The sequence below is a fragment of the Perissodus microlepis genome, chromosome 1 (assembly GCF_051167445.1).
Source record: "Perissodus microlepis isolate ML-2025 ecotype Zambia chromosome 1, ASM5116744v1, whole genome shotgun sequence".
NCBI classification, from domain to species: domain Eukaryota; kingdom Metazoa; phylum Chordata; class Actinopteri; order Cichliformes; family Cichlidae; genus Perissodus; species Perissodus microlepis.
The window spans coordinates 29,030,834-29,046,983 of record NC_140461.1 but is presented as its reverse complement, the minus strand read 5'-3'; the positions used below and the strand labels follow the sequence as shown (position 1 = coordinate 29,046,983).

Here is a 16,150-nt window from a genome sequence, read left to right as displayed (position 1 = left end):
ATATAAGATGGCACGTGCTGCTGTTTGTATGAAAGGGGCCATTACATGGTTACCACAGGAAAAATAAACTTTTTATTTATTTATTTTTTACATGTTTACAAAAGGCACCCACGCTATTTCAAAATGAAGCTCTGGCTCCTCTGTTAGATAAACAGACCAATCTGTAGGGGTTTGGCTAATGGTGAGGTATGAGCATGGCAGACATATTATGATGACAGCTGGCGAGACAGCCATATGTTTGTCCCTCAGACAGAGTCGCTAGAAAGTGGACGGACTACTGCTGGCACCACCTGGCACACAGCCTGGCTCTGAAAATGACACACAAGGTCACAAACACCTCTTCATCACCTCAGACAAAGAGGCAATTGCAGTGGGTGTGGTGCGTTGTGAATCACCATACTATTATTCCTATTACTACTGCTTTACTGTGTATGATGCAGCGTGTGGAGGATTTTTATTGGTTGGAATTCATTTCTCTGATAAAGTCATTGAGCTAATATTTTACCAGCAGATATATGCGTAATAGTGATGCATTTATAGATAGATAGATAGATACCACACCTAAGTTAAGTGTGACTCAGCGGGTTCACTTCAGCTGGCTGAGGTGTCGTAAGGCACATGGGAGATGCGCCACAGAGTAGATATAAGAATATCAGGTTTATAGAACAGTGTCACCATGGCTGAGTTCGTCCTGTTCTGTTACTGAAACATAATTCCTCGTTCTCATCGGGGGAACCATATTACATTTTGGAAACATGACTGTTCGATGTCAGCTGTTAGCATTGCTGCAGTGACAGAGCAGCAGTGGTAAGTCGCATTAGTAAAGATTTATTGGGAATAACAGTTCGATAAATGTCTGCAGCAGCCGCAGCCTGGTGCCGCTGGCGTATTGGAGATGCTGGTACCTGGCCAGCACATCTGCTCTTCTCAGAAAGTGCTCATATGTGCCACAGCCTCGGGAAATGACTAAAGACCATCAGGCCTAACGCAGGCCGAGCCACTTTCCTGTCCGATAAAGTCTAGCGGGTGGTTTGCAGCTAACGAGGGCTATTTTATAATGTTATATTAAATTTTATGCGTGGTAGAAAGATAAAAACTGAGGGTGAAATCCAAGCTGTGAAAAGTCTGTTTTATTCATTTTATGTCCCATTATAAATGTAATTCCATATAATACCCCTTAGAGCCTCTGAACCCTCTCATTCCCAACGGACGTTATGTTCTGTGCAGGTAATTAGTTCCACCCAAATAAGGAGTCCCTCAGATCCTGTTTCATTAATGATGAAAGTTCCCTAATAATAATGTGTCATCAGAACTTATATTGGCACAGCTTGTCATTGTTCTTTGGGGGGTCTTTCAAGGGGAGATTTTATTACCCCAGTGCTCTACATTAATTATAAACTCCTGATGTGCCTGAGTTAGCTGTGTTTATTAAATTGAGTTGCCTTGCTTAGTCATTTCTTCTCTCATGCTAACTGATTGGATGTTCAGCTTCACGGTGGCTGTGTTCTGCCGGAGACTGATTTTGGCTCTTGTTCTTTGATTTGTTTGCAAAGCCCTCACTGTATTGGCAGTGTGTTACCTTGAAACTTACCTTTATTTCCCGGGTTGACTTCTTGCTTTGCTCTTTTTGAGCTGTTTGACTACAGCTAACCAAATTTGGCATTCACACAGACAAAGAATTCTTTAAATCTAAGCTTCACTGTGAATCTTAATTTTTTTTTTCAATATTTTATCTTCTGTTGTAACAAAATTACATTTATTGTTTTCATTTTGGTGGGAAAGGTTTGCAAGGAAATAGCTTGAAATTTCAATTTAATGCATTCTCAAAGATATTTATTATGAAAATTTTGCTAACGCTTGGCAATGTCTCCAAAATAAGTCTTAAGGGTTCAGTAAGGACCGTGCATGCAGACGCACATGGGATTTCACAGGTGCATGACCCAGTGCTCTTAAGCAAATCTCTAAGGAAATCAGAAAAGAGGTCAGTGGATTGAATGGACATCAAACATTCATGACATCATGACCGATATGAAGAGCTTCCTGTCATCTGCTGTTATGAGCCAGTGCCCCTCTGTGGACTCTGTAGGTTATTGCAGTAATAATAATAATGTGCCTCGGTTGTCCCTGTACAATAACCGGGTTTGCTTTGCTTTGTTCAGAAGTGATAGAGACATCTCACTGATGTGAGTCTTTCACGTTCACATCAAAAGGAGCAAAGATGAATTCTGCTCAGTAACATTCTCTAAAAATTAATGCTATTCTTTAATATTGTCTTTAAAATGTGTTTTGTTTCGACTAAAGTTTTGTGCAATTTGTGATGAATTTGATTCTGATTCTTTCCAGTAATATTCCTTTATAGTGATGTGATTGCAAACAATACCTCTTCATTTATGCAGTGACATACTGTATGCGTTTCATCTGCATGTTGTACGTGCTTTCAGTCTGGCCGCCTGGACTCTCATCACCCGAAAGTGTGCGGCCACAATGGCAACGTGCTGGATATCAAGTGGAACCCTTTCTGTGAAAACATCATAGCGTCCTGCTCCGAGGACACTTCAGTAAGTGATCCACTTTATTCTTTTTAACTCCCATTTTTATGAGTTGATGACTTTTAAGATTCTAAAAAAAATGTCTTGTATGTGCTTAAATGCTGAGGTTGACAGCCACTAGTCCAGAAGGTGAATGGGTCATCAGTTTAATATGGTCAGAGGTTACTGATTCATGCGGTTTGTACTGGACGCGAGCTTCTGATCCGATCCTACGGTGTGTGCTGTTGTTGCTGCTGTGAGGTTTGAAAACGACAAATAAATAGGCAAACATCAGTTAGCTTTTCAGCAGCTTGCTATATTAATGACATTAGGCACAATATAAAATAGCAATCACTGTTAGCCTACAGGCTGTTTTTTTGTGATACATGTACCTGTTACATTACTCTAGTGAATACTGCACAGCATTGGTAGCACTGTGCTCTGTGTAGTACTTTCACATGTTCAAAGATAATCTGATCTGGTCTGACACAGAGCCTCTATCCATAGCAGTAATCCTGTCTAATCCTAATGCAATGGGCTACATTGATAGCTTGTGCTATTTCTGATCAGACGATTTCTAGCTGTGTCCTCCTGATTGTGGTTTAGAGTTCATACTAATGTGTTGTGAAAGCATGCAGTAGTCCTGATAAATTGCTAACAAAAACAGAATAATAAAAATGTCACTTGTTATCGTGTATTGTGAGAATGAGCAAACCTGTAGGTATATTTGTGTATCCAGTAACAACCTCGGTGTGCGTTGGTAAATGTTGCAGGTGCGAGTATGGGAGATCCCAGAGGGCGGCCTGAGGCGCAACATGATGGAAGCAGTGCTGGAGTTGTACGGTCACAGCAGACGGGTGGGTCTGATCGAGTGGCACCCCACCAGCAGCGGCATCCTCTTCAGTGCAGGCTACGACTACAAGGTACAAAAACAACACAGCAACGCCCCCAACAAACACAGTTATATCTCTATTTATGATCACTTTAATTGAAGTACAGCAGCCCTCTAACAGCTCCACCAAAACAATTTTTCCCGACTGCGTTAGATCCTCATCTGGAACCTGGAGATAGGCGAGCCGGTGAAAATGATCGACTGCCACACTGACGTCATCCTCAGCATGTCTTTCAATACAGACGGCAGTCTGCTGGCCACCAGCTGCAAAGACAAGAAGCTGCGTGTCATTGAGCCACGCTCCGGGAGAGTCCTTCAGGTGAGGCGGACCTGGCTGATGTTTTTATGCAACGATAAACTGACATGTTTTAGTGGTTTCTCAAAAACGCTCTGCTTTCTACTGTCACAAGAATATTCTGTTAACATATTAGAGTGTTAACTTCCTTGCAAGTGTATGCTGCCTCACTCTCTCTATGTGTGCTGCTCCATCAGCAAGCCAGCTGCAAGAACCACCGCGTAAACAGAGTTGTGTTCTTGGGCAATATGAAGCGGCTGCTCACCACAGGGGTTTCTCGCTGGAACACTCGGCAGATCGCTCTCTGGGATCAGGTCAGACAACACTTCTCCATATATGCATACAGTGCCACAGCAGGTAGATCAAGTGTGCGTGTGTGTAAAAACAATGTTTGTATATGTTGTTATTCCTAGGAGGATTTGTCCATGCCGATAGTGGAGGAGGACATAGACGGGCTCTCAGGACTGTTGTTTCCCTTCTATGATGCTGACACACACATGTTGTATCTGGCAGGCAAGGTCAGCCCCGATGTCCCTACAGTTGTACAAAAGTAGTCTAAAAACTGAACTGTGTATTGCATATCTAATACATTTTGTATGACTGTGATTGGAATTGATGATTTATTTTTAAGGGTAGTTTATATATGTATATATGTATATGTGTGTGTGTGTGTATATATGTGTGTGTATATATGTGTGTGTATATATATATGTGTATATTCAATTTAACTTGAGTAATAATGGGAAGTAAAAGTCTGAGAAGCATTGCTTGTTCTTGGAATCAGAGCACAGCAGCAAAAAAGATGTAGCTTCAATTGCTCAGAGGTAATGACCATGTTCTGTTGCTCTGGCAGGGGGACGGCAACATCCGTTACTTTGAAATCACCACAGAGAAGCCGTACATCCAGTACCTAATGGAGTTCCGATCCCCTGCCCCACAGAAAGGACTAGGTAAGCCAGTTGCTGAACAGCAGTATGTGATCTGTCCTGCCAGAGGAGAAAGAGAAATGCTAACCCAGTCATTAACTGTCTTTAGAAACGGAGAGGTGGAATGAATCACTGTGAAAATGAGCTCAGCCCTTAACACTCCTCTAAAAACGGTGTTGCGTAGCTGAAAGGATCGTATTTACAGAAGAAAATAAAAATGAGGTGTCCGAATTGGAAATTTGCTCAAAAAAGCTTAAAGAGCTTCACTAACTTGTCCATCAATGTCACGCTGCAGCAGGTTGTTTTTGTATCTTGTTGATGAGATAAACAATGAATTCTAGGAAAGGGATGTTGGCAAAACAGCCGTCACCACATGCCTCTTTTCCTGTCTGCAGGTGTGATGCCAAAGCACGGGATGGATGTGGCAGCTTGCGAGGTGTACCGCTTCTACAAACTGGTCACCCTCAAGGGTTTGATTGAGCCCATTTCCATGATTGTGCCAAGAAGGGTGAGTGGGAATGAAATTAGACTCCATTCTGTTATTATCAGTCTCATCTTCAGCAGATGATAACCAGCATTTATTAAGTCAAAAAAGCTGTTAGATTTTAGCCAACACCTCTTGGGAACACTGGACTTATAATACCTTGGTTTGTGATGAATACAAATACAAAATCAGAGCAAGAAGAAACAAGAACAGGAATAATTAATCTAATACCATTTATTTGACCTAAGACGTGTGTTTAAAAGCAGACTGGTGAATGAGCATCTCAAAGTCAAAAGCTGGAAAATTATCAAAACCGTATGTAATTCTTTGAGATAAAAACTCTTTACCAAAGACATCCAAACGTTGAGATAATCAGCAGTGCTGAGCAAATGGTTGCTGAGACATCTGAAAATGTTTGTTTACAGTCAGACACGTACCAGGAGGACATCTACCCCATGACGGCAGGAACAGAACCGGCCCTGTCGGCCAGCGAGTGGCTGAGCGGAATTGATAGAGGTAAGCAACCCGTCAGAGACGCACTTGTCTGGCTTGTTAAATAGCACTTTAATAGGGGAGCGGCATCTTATTCGTTTGCTGCAACTGATTTCCATGATGACTTGCATGCAAGGTTGCCTCTAACAAGTAAACAAGGCTAATGTAGATTAATTTACAGCAAACTTCAGTCACTGAGTGTGTTTGTTTTGCTGAATCATGCACTGACAACATGTAGCTTGTGTTATCACCAGCATGGTAAAAAAAAAATCCCCACAGTTGATTTATTTTAATTGATGCAATCCAGTCCAGTTCATTAACATTCAACTTTACTATATTGTGAGCACTACTTCACAGCAATAGTCATCTCAAGCTTCTACAGTAAGAGTATTAGAGAGAAAATCCCCAATAACCCTCTAACTGACAACAGCAGGGAGGTAGAACTCCATTTTAGCAGGAAGAAACTTTAGCTGGTCTCAGCTATCAGCTGGGGTGAGGGAAATGAAAGGAGAGAAATGTGGAAAGATGGTAAACAAAAACAAGATAAAGCACAAACTATAGGACAGAGATGACAAAGTAAATGTTGTGCTTAATAGTGGCATAAAAATGCATGGGGAGTAAGAGAGAAGGGAGTGATGGAGAAGTGATCAGTGCTTCATGGGCAGTCCCCAAAGAACCCGGGCCTATAGCAGCATGGCTAATGGACTGGGTCATCTGATCTGATAACAGTAAAGAGAGAGTATCTGCCCTGAACCCAAGCTGGCTCGACAGGAGAGTAGTCAGATAGATGAAGGTGCTACCCCCCATTTTAACTGTTACAACATCTAAGCTCTTCATGTTCATGTTTCGTGGAGCTTTAAAATAAGAACTCAAACCAAGTGAACAATAATGCAGTTCAGTTCAATTTACGTTTTTTTCATATACTGCCAAATCACCTCAAAGTGCTTTATACTGTAAGGCAGCAATAAAACAGAGGAAACCCCAATCAAGCATGAGCAAGTAGGAAGGAAAGTGGGAAGGAAAAACTCCCTTTTAACAGGAAGAAGCCTCTGCAGAACCAGGCTCAGGGAGGGGCGGGGCCATCTGCTGCAACCAGTTAGAGGTGAGGGGAGGAATACAGGACAAAAGACAAAAGTGAAGGCTCTGCTTCTCATTTTACTATTAAATATCCTTGGAAGCACAGGTAAGCCGGCAGTCTGGGGGTAAAGTGCACTATTGGGGTGGTATGCTACTGAGAGGTATTAAAGATAAGATGCGGTCTGATTATTCAAGCGAAGAGAAATGAAATTCAGGATGTTAAAAGTATGTTTTGAAAGTCCCGTTCTTTCCTTCTCACATTGTGTTTGCTCTCAGTGGGCCTTGTTCACTGTGCAGAAATATTCTTACCCTGCACAAAAAATATGTGCATTTGCAAAAAATTACCATCCAATTCACAAAACCCACACACCTGCCAATTTTGTTCTTACAACCACGCGTATTTCACTGAATCAGAATCAATCTAAATCGACAGGGTTATTTTTCACGAGTGTGATTTTGATATGCTCGGCAATTAAAACTATAGTATGGTCACTATTTTGTAAAGGAAATTTTTTAAATAAGAGATGCTTTCCAGTCAGTATTTTGTATTATTGACATTTACATTTAGTTTTTTAGTTTTGTGAAGATTTTTTGGTTCATGGGCTTTTTGGAAGATCAAATAATGACCTACAGGAGTTTTTATTATAACTAATATTGTTTAGTTTATACTATTTAAATTGTATTTGAAGAAAGTTGTGTCTTCATTATTTGTGTGTAGACGTGGGCTGGGATAGTACTATTTTTTTTAGAGAACAAATGAACCCAATGCTGATACTGAAATACTGATGAAGTCTGGATAACAAAAGCTTAGTAACTTTAGAAATTGCTTTAGGCACTGAATCCATATCCTAATCATGTTGTAGAATAACTAAAGACTTGAATATGTGGATGTCCTGAAGAGCTGAAGACGTGCATGGATAAACGGTAGATTCCCTGGTGTTGATCTGTGGACAGCCGAAGCCTCTTGCTGCTTTGTGTTGGTTTTCACAGGGAAAAGTTCATTTTCTCCCTGCTTTTCAAACAGACCCAGTTTTGATGTCCCTGAAAGATGGTTACCACCGGCCAAACCAGGTGGTGTTCAAGGTCCCGGTGAAGGAAAAGAAGAGTGTGGTAGTGAATGGGATTGACCTGCTGGAGAACGTACCACCCAGGACAGAGAACGAGGTGTGTGAAGGATGACAAGTATCTAATATAAACTAGTGTAAAAAATAATTGCAGCTTTTAATGGAGTGTAATAACGCTGTAACTGAACCGCAACTTGTTTTTGTTGTACAACTGATTCACTTAAAGTGGATCTCTATGCATTTCTTTCCTTTTCTTCTGTATAATACTAAGTTCATCTTTATTACATTATCCATGCATTAACCGAAAAAATGTGAAACGTGCTATTTTAGCGCTCGCCCTTTGAGTCAGCTTTCTTCTGATTGGCTGCCCTTTGTAAGACTGAAAAGCCTTTGGTGACCATTTTTTGGATATCCACTGTCATACAGTTTGAATCGTAAAAAAAAAACAAAAAAAAAAACAGAAACTAAGCTTCTAGAGCAGTCTGACCTTTTGGCTCATGGGGTCCATGTAGTAGCTGTTCCACAGCTTTCGATCATAAGAGCATAATGTACTGGTAAAATTGATTTCAGAAAAAAGCTGAGAATGAACCCAGCCTTACGCAACTTGCCATTAAAACCAAATGTTTCGTCCTTCATCCTGCCAATGTCCTCTTTCCTTGTTTTGAGAGCTGCCATTGCGCTCATGTTCTTCCACGTGTTTCCCACCTTTTCCACACAGCTCCTGCGGATGTTCTTCCGGCAGCAGGATGAGCTGCGGCGGCTGAAGGAGGAACTGACCACCAAGGACGTCCGAATACGCCAGCTGGAACTCGAGCTCAACAACCTGAAGAACGTTAGCCCCAACAACGCCTGACCTCTTAGACTCCTGGACTGGCAAAGCCTCGCTTCCTTTGCCCCCCACTTCTGACCTCCAACAACCTTCTGAGCCCTTCGCCCTGCTTTTTTGATATATTTCATTATATCATAACTTCATTCTTCCTGCTGTTCCACGTAGTGCACACAATAACATGGTAACCATTGGATAATGTTAACTGATCCAAGTACTGCAACATTGTAGTAGTGACAAATACAAGTAATGAGGCATGACAGATCAGGGATTGCTACTTAAGCATTAAATCGCTGATATAGAATGCAGAGAATTTTGGTATTTTCTGTTTTTATAAATGTAAATGATTGATCTAGCAAACTGTTAAGTGTTATTCCACGCCGCCTAGGTATTCGTCTCACTTTGCCTACCCTCTTGTCCATGTGGCAATGCCTTGATCACCATGCAAAAAAAAAAAAAAAAAAAAAAAAAAAAAAAAAAAGAAGAAGTCCTGTACTGACCAAACCACCTCTGAATTGTAATTTTTATGTTGAGGTTAAATCTGGAGAAGACTATTACTGCTCCTATTTTTCTTCCCCAAGGCCTTAGACCCTGCTGCGGACCCAGTTTGCAGCGAGCTGCAACATTATCTCAAAATGGCGGACGAGGAGAGCTTTGCAGACATGGACCATGTTTTTCCCACCGGGCTGCTTATCCCATTACCTACAAACAGTGGCTAGAGATTTGCTTTGTCACACTGACACTTAGCTACTCCAGTCTTTTCCCAAGGACAGCACATAGCTCACTTTGTTCAGGTATCTCTTTATTTAAACAATGGGGACGCAGCGGACGAGACATGGATCCGAGGGAAGCTTTGCTGGCTGTTACTGGTTTTTAGGGCTAATTTTGATGATGGGGTAATGTATATTTGCTTTTATTTATTATTTGTCACATCTTACCTTTTTAGCTAATAACATGTATATTTCTTAATCCCTTTGTTTTTGTATGACACACTGCGCAAGTAATGATTGTGATGCTCGATAGATTTTGCTGAATGTTTCCGGTGGAAATGGTGCAAGACTTGTGTGAAACGGCACCTTAAAAAGGTATCATTTCTTCTTAGCTCTTTGTCTCCAACAACGTAACTTCAGATAAGTTATGAAGCTATATAATTTCCTACTTTTAAAAGTGCAAACTGGAATAATAACCAACCATTTGACATTTAAACCAAGTATATTACTATTACTGAGAAATGTTTGTCTGTAGCCGTGTAATTTTGCTTTCAAGACGTCAGGTGACGTGCCTCTCCTCCACCCGTACCGACAACACATACAGGAGAAATTTGCGCTGCCTCGGTTTTACCCTCAGACCTTGTTTTCGTTCAGCTTTACATTTGAGAGTATTCGAATTTAATTGGCACTATTTTAAGAGCCGAGCTCGAGAAATTCCACTGCATGCATGACAAGGATGGAAATAGTAAGTTAAGAGCGAGTTACAGACTAAAGGTCGCAAGTCTTTCCTCATAACATCATCGCAGGCACATAAAGGGCCAAAGCTTCATAGCTTTAGCTAGAGAAGATGAGCCCTTACAATGAAGACTTGAACAATGGTAAATATCTGTGTTAAATAAAAGGCTACAGTGAAAGTAGACAGATCGATGAGCTGCAGTGACAGACAGGAGACAGGTCAAGTAACTGTTTGGTCATGACATTTTTGACCAAACAGTTACTGCTGCAGACTCAAAGTAAACCCCAACTTAGATTTGCTTAGTATGGTAGCAATGTACTGTAGGCGTATACATACTACAAGTTCAGTATTGTGAAAAAAAAAAAAAAAGGCATTCTGTAAATTCTTTTCTTGATTTTCCATGTAGACGATCAAAAATGACAACTGTCATCACTCCCTGGAATTCTGTATACACTTTTTTTTTTTTTTAAACTGTGTTGTACAAGGACCACAAACTTCAAACACATATATAAAAGGGATTTATTGAAGTGAATGGAAGGGGAAAAGAAAGAAATCAGCTGATGACAGTGGATTTAACATGTAGTGAAAAATCACTGAGGTAGGCCAATTTGACCATTGCGTATACTGGAGGAAAACAAAGTCCAAACAGTTGACCGTTTTCCAGAGTTTACATTTTGCAACAATAAATTTTCGATGCACATACGTTGTGGCTGTAACCTCCATTTAAATCAAGCACTCCTCTACACCACCAGCACAAAATTCAAACATTGCCATCTGTGTGTGTCACAGAAAAGAACATGGGGGGGCAAAGAAAGCAACAATGAGCTCTGATGTTTTGTCCTTATGGAAAGATGATGCATACAAAGTTATGTTCAAATTCAAGAAATTTCACACTGCGTATTCTTAGATAAAGCAGCATACATATTTAATATCTTATTACAATTCATAGTTTCACCTCAGTTGTCTGTTCAATGTCTGCCGTCATCAAAGAGAATACAAAAAAATAGATTTGGTCATTATTTACAAGAACACGTAATTTCCGAACTATCAAAGCTGAGGGTTTAAGAGGAGGAGGAGCAGCTTTGACAAGGGCAGACATTTTTTTGCTAGGATTTAAAAATATGTCCCGTGAGGGTCACACTGTGCATGTTCAGACAGAAGTTTCACACCAGGACAGCAGAGAGTATTGGCATACTGGTGACACTACAAACACATAACTTACATTAAAAAGAAAAAGAAGAAAAGAAATACAATTAAAAAATAATAACAATAAGTTTAAGACGAGGAGAGGACAGCCATACATGAATCCAGTAGTTGACTTTAAAATGTATTAGACATGCACTCTTTTTTTTTTTTTGATTTTATCTTTTTTTCCCTCTTTTTGGGGCGGTCTTAAAATACATCAGAAATTGGTCTTACACAAACAGTGAGGAAACAAAAACATCTCTCAAAAAGGTTTATATTTGCTATTATTTGATATTACAAAACTGGTGTCCACGAAGCAGTTAAAAGTGGACAGTAAAGACTGGAACACGGGGGCGTCAAAGGTACATAAATGTAACCCTTTCTTTCCCTTCAGGAAAACCCGTCTACCTAACTGGCCAATAACAAAAAAAAACCCACTCCTACTGCAATATGAAACTGAGGGGGAAAAAAATACATGGGGGCTGTTGGGAAGTGACTGGGAGATACAAGTTAAAAACAGTTCACAACTTAGCTTAAAGAAGACTCTCAATCGTCATCATCTTCCTCCCCTTCTTCATCCAGGTCCCTTTTTCTCTTCTGACCTCGCTCTTCTTCTGAGAAGAAATAAATAAATAAGAAATAAAAGTTACATTTCTAAGACAAATACAGCATTACAGATGAAAGCTCCACATGACCAAAACATATTATCCTTGTCCTCATTTCACACTTGTCTCCCTGTTTTGTTTGTATCACGCACACATAAGCTCCCTCTGAGGCTCAATATGAAGCCAGCACACAGGGGTGAAAACTGCAAATCATTTGAATGGCCACTAGAGGCTAACTCCCAAAGGATTCACTCCCTATATTTATTTTATTTAACCTTTATTTCTACATTTACAAGAGAGACCCGTTTCCAACAGTATAATGAAATTACAATTAAAGAAAGTAATAATAAAATAGCTTTGGGGGGGAACAGCTCCATATTTATTTGTACATTACTTTAAATTAACTATAAAATACCTCTGTTTGTGCACAGATAACAATACACTCTGAAATGCACCTTGCTAGCCATAGTGGCTAAGTTTAAGCATTTTTAGCATTAACTTAGCATTCTACAGTCCCAAGCACAGTCATTTCTGGCTCTCCAAAAGACAAGCTTGCAAAAACCATAATACTGAAGATCAAGGCTTCAAAACATGAGTTTACGACCTACAAGGTGCTGTCACTGTGCCTACTCCCATCCTTTATATACCGTCTATGGTTTATACATGGTGTATATATAGTGGACACAGAAACTGTAGCATCTCTCCATGTTAATGCCATGTGTAAAATATCCAAAGGGCATATTTAAATTTGCTAATTCATAAAGGTTAAGAAAAACAAAAGCAGTGCACCATAAAGAATAGCATCAAGCGTGTGCACTTATTATGTATTTGGAGAAGTTGCTCACCTTCGTCATCTTCATCGTCAACCTCTCTGTCATTCAAATCATCCTCCTCTTCCTCCTTTGTTAAAAGACAAGGCAAAGTTAGTGAGATGATTCACTTACGGGTCTCGTGGAGTTGAAGCCAGAGGACGAGAGGCGGGATTCACCATGGCAACCAGTCTACGGTGTACTAACAACAGCGTTTTTATAAAACTATTAGAAAAAGCATATCTCATTTATTCTCGTCTCACCTCTCCACTGAGGTCTTCCTCTTCTTCTTCTTCATTCTCCTCTTCTTCATCCTCTCCTTCCTCCTCCTCCTCATCTCCCGGTGCTGCATCTTCATCATACTCCTCATCATCTACATCTGGGTGAAAGTGGTCAGTTAATATAAACGCCAGCATTAGTGGCGCAAAGACATACATGAGACCCGACAGAGTCTTGGACATACCATCTTCATCTTCCTCATCATCGTCCAAGCCCTCTGCATAGACCTCAGCATCAGAATCGGGTGCTTCTTTGTCATCTTTGTCGTACCCATCCAGGTACGTGAGCTGGGGTAATAGCTTGAACACGTTGTCTCTGTATTCGTTCAGGTTTGTCACTTCACAGTTAAACAGATCTAGGCTTTTCAGGGTCCCCAGTTCTTTCTATCAGAACGAAAAACAAACAAAAACAATCCAGTTTGATAAACAACAACTAGCTGTTTTGCATGTTGTGCTTTTTCCCCCCTCAAATATTTCTGGGACTCACCAGTGGTTCTATTGTGCTGAGGTCTTTAATCTTGTTGCCACTGAGGTTTAGATGTGTGAGATTGGGGCACTTCTCCGCCAGAACTTCCAACCCTCCTGAGATCCTGTTATCGCTGAGTTCAAGCTGTTGGTCAATTAAATAATCAAAACCTTGCAAAACTTTACAGTCTGAAGCTACAGAGATTTGTCACGTGATGAAAAGCACCCACCTTTTTGAGTTTATTTAGCTTCGGCAAGTGGGCAACTGTCGTCAGACCAACATTGATTGTGCTTAGAAACTCCAGCTCCTCAAACTCGTCTGTTAGACCCTCGATCTTGCCTTCATTTGAGCGACAGTTGTCTAGCACTAGTTCTTTGACCTGAAGCGTAATCAAAAAATTAAAATGGTTAGAATTTGTCTGCAAACATCATATTTATTGATCCCAATCAACGCATTACATTGTTGCTTTGTTACAGCAGTCAGCAATGACAGGAAAAAATGCTAACGAAAAGCAAGCACATACCAAACAACAATCCATACATTTCTGTAAATTCAAGACACATTTTATTTTCTTTACTACATTTGTCTTTGACACTTTAGTTAAATTGTATCAACAATATTTGGAAGCAGCTCTTAATTGTAAAAATATATATACACATATAAACATTTAAATTAATTTCATTTTACCATTTTTTAAGAAAATAAATAAATACATCTGAAGAAAATAAACAAACGTCCTCCTACAGATAAACCAGCTCAACACTGGGCGGATGCCACACTTCAGTGTAGCAGCAGCAACAGCGTTAATTTTGGCCCTGCGCACTGATATTTAAATAGTGTGATATGCGGTCACAGGTGGGCTGTTATCGGATATTTCACCTCGGCCTTGAACGTGACTCAGCCAATCAGCAGTGAGGACCGGAACTATTAAAAAAAAAAAAAAAAAAAAATCACTGTCCATCAGCGGTCAGCGCGCATTGTATCGCTGTAAATATCGCGATGCGTTGACTCTCTTTCCATTACGTAAATATGACATTTATCTCGCTTTTTTGACACATTAGTAAGAAAGCGATAAAGTACGGCTGCCGTGTTTAAAGCGCAATAAGAGACGTGCGCGTGAGCTATGAGCGACGCAGATGCACATTAGTCAAAACAAGCCGGAGCCAAACAGACCTACGAGTCGTGCACAGGGTCATTTGTGAGTAGGAGGGGCCGCTAAAGCCGATTAGATAGCTGCCAGGCAAACGTTTTCATTGTTGCTCGCGCTAAACACTTCCCGATTGGACTGATGGTGTGTATAGACCTCTATTAACACGAAGGTATGATGACTGGTTCGTCGTTTGTGTCGAATGAACGGGATTTCGGTGTATTTCGAATAGCCTTTGTTTCTCGGTAAAATGGCGGCTTGTCCTAGTTCTGGAAAACTAGAGCAACAGCGCGGCTCGACGATTTCCCCCCCGTTTTCACCGGGGGAGCTGGGACGCCTAAGCTTCGAGAAATCCCGATGAAAACGAGTGAATAGCCACACGACAGTTGATAATGAGTCGGGCGTAGCTCGTTTTTTGATCTCTGCGTGGGGTTTTTTCGCGCAGCTTGGTGGCCGCTAACGGTCCACAGTAACGGCGCTTTTATTTCGGCCATCTGTGCGCACAGTGACTCCGGATGGAGGTTTGCAGGCTCCCCCAGCGTAAAAAGCTGCTCCCTGCAGACATAAACGACTTCAACCGGACGGTTTGTGCAACTATAGCAGCGGTCTGCAGTTGTAAGGCGATAATTCGAGGCTGTGATCTTTATGCATCACTGATAATGTTCACGACTTTGAGTGCTCGCATCCTCAACGCGCCAAGTGCACGGCTTAAACTGTTTTTTTTAGGTGAACGTATTTCCCAGTCCAAGCATGCACACTGAGCCTCAGACAACGACTAAAAACAAGAATCCCGACAACGCGGGGTTCGTGGATCAAAAGTTACAAATATGGCTTCTCACACTGCTTGCCTTGTTTATACCGCTGGCATTAAAAAAGAAGCTGTGGTGCATTCTCAAACTGCACATTAAAACGTGAAGCTGGAGCAGCACTAAAAAGTTCAAGCAGCGGACCCGCGGAGCACCTGCCCGCTGTAAACACGACGGCAAAAGCAACAATGTGACCCGACGTCCCCCATCATCTTTTTAACTTGGAAGAAACTTTGTATCCCCACGCCAAGGCATCACGCGAAATATTCTCCATTAGCCGAGAGTGAAGCGTTATTACAGCGAGCCGCGAGGCCAACTTACGTCTGACGGAGTGCGGTTCCGCAACTCTAGGTGAATTCTTTTCTTCATGTCCATCCTCGAAAGGCTCACCCCGTGATACGATACACACTTTTAATAATTACTGCAAATGCAACTACCACCTCCAGAGCAGGCTGCTGCTGTTCATTCAAACTTGATCCGCTCGGTGGGCGGGAGCACGTTTCAGGATTGTCGTCACCGCCGACCAATGGCACGCGCCAAATAAAGAGGGAACGGATTTACAGACGCGCGGGCCAATGAAGGCGCCCTTATCAAACTGGGTGGGGTTTTGTTGTCTAAGTTTGGTTGTTTGTTAACTTAAGTTTACATGGAAATAGTAATACTGTAATGTTTTTCACTGAATACATGCAGTCGATGCACAACCACCACCCTTAAACCTCCACCTACATCGAAGCCCAGTCTCATAGGTTTTGGATTTTTTTGAAGCTTAATTAATTTTACATTTAATTTATTGTTAAATTTAACTGATATATTCATTGTACAGC

The 16,150-nt window shown here is 41.1% G+C and overlaps 2 protein-coding genes across 4 annotated transcripts in view; one reads left to right on the top strand and one right to left on the bottom strand.

Annotated features, from left to right (window-relative positions):
- Nucleotides 1–10,732, top strand: part of coro2ba (coronin, actin binding protein, 2Ba) — a 46,805-nt gene extending 36,073 nt beyond the window's left edge. For both annotated transcript variants that reach the window (XM_084938915.1, XM_084938990.1), the window contains exons 3-12: nucleotides 2,442–2,558; nucleotides 3,302–3,451; nucleotides 3,575–3,739; nucleotides 3,913–4,029; nucleotides 4,129–4,233; nucleotides 4,569–4,665; nucleotides 5,037–5,149; nucleotides 5,551–5,641; nucleotides 7,719–7,858; nucleotides 8,477–10,732. In XM_084938915.1, coding sequence (XP_084795041.1) covers nucleotides 2,442–2,558; nucleotides 3,302–3,451; nucleotides 3,575–3,739; nucleotides 3,913–4,029; nucleotides 4,129–4,233; nucleotides 4,569–4,665; nucleotides 5,037–5,149; nucleotides 5,551–5,641; nucleotides 7,719–7,858; nucleotides 8,477–8,611 — 1,230 coding nt within the window. In that variant the 3' untranslated portion in view covers nucleotides 8,612–10,732. The remainder of the gene's footprint in view (nucleotides 1–2,441; nucleotides 2,559–3,301; nucleotides 3,452–3,574; nucleotides 3,740–3,912; nucleotides 4,030–4,128; nucleotides 4,234–4,568; nucleotides 4,666–5,036; nucleotides 5,150–5,550; nucleotides 5,642–7,718; nucleotides 7,859–8,476) is intronic.
- Nucleotides 10,536–15,828, bottom strand: anp32a (acidic (leucine-rich) nuclear phosphoprotein 32 family, member A). 2 transcript variants are annotated; one of them, XM_084939112.1, is made up of 7 exons: nucleotides 15,648–15,828; nucleotides 13,603–13,752; nucleotides 13,395–13,517; nucleotides 13,093–13,291; nucleotides 12,893–13,008; nucleotides 12,666–12,720; nucleotides 10,536–11,829 (listed from the first exon to the last, which is right to left on the bottom strand). In XM_084939112.1, exons 1-7 carry the CDS (start codon nucleotides 15,699–15,701, stop codon nucleotides 11,762–11,764), a joined length of 765 nt encoding a protein of 254 aa, XP_084795238.1. In that variant the 5' UTR covers nucleotides 15,702–15,828; the 3' UTR covers nucleotides 10,536–11,761. The 2 variants fall into 2 exon arrangements, with proteins under 2 accessions (XP_084795238.1, XP_084795317.1); XM_084939191.1 differs by having other exon boundaries at nucleotides 10,536–11,826.
- Between the last annotated feature and the right edge of the window lie 322 nt (nucleotides 15,829–16,150).

Coding starts and splice junctions, on each gene's coding strand:
- anp32a (XM_084939112.1), bottom strand. CDS start 15,701: ATGGACATGAAGAAAAGAATTCACCTAGAGTTGCGGAACCGCACTCCG. Junction 13,518..13,602: donor AGCTAAATAAACTCAAAAAG/GTGGGTGCTTTT, acceptor ATTGACCAACAG/CTTGAACTCAGCGATAACAG. Junction 12,721..12,892: donor AGGAAGACCTCAGTGGAGAG/GTGAGACGAGAA, acceptor CTTTTAACAAAG/GAGGAAGAGGAGGATGATTT.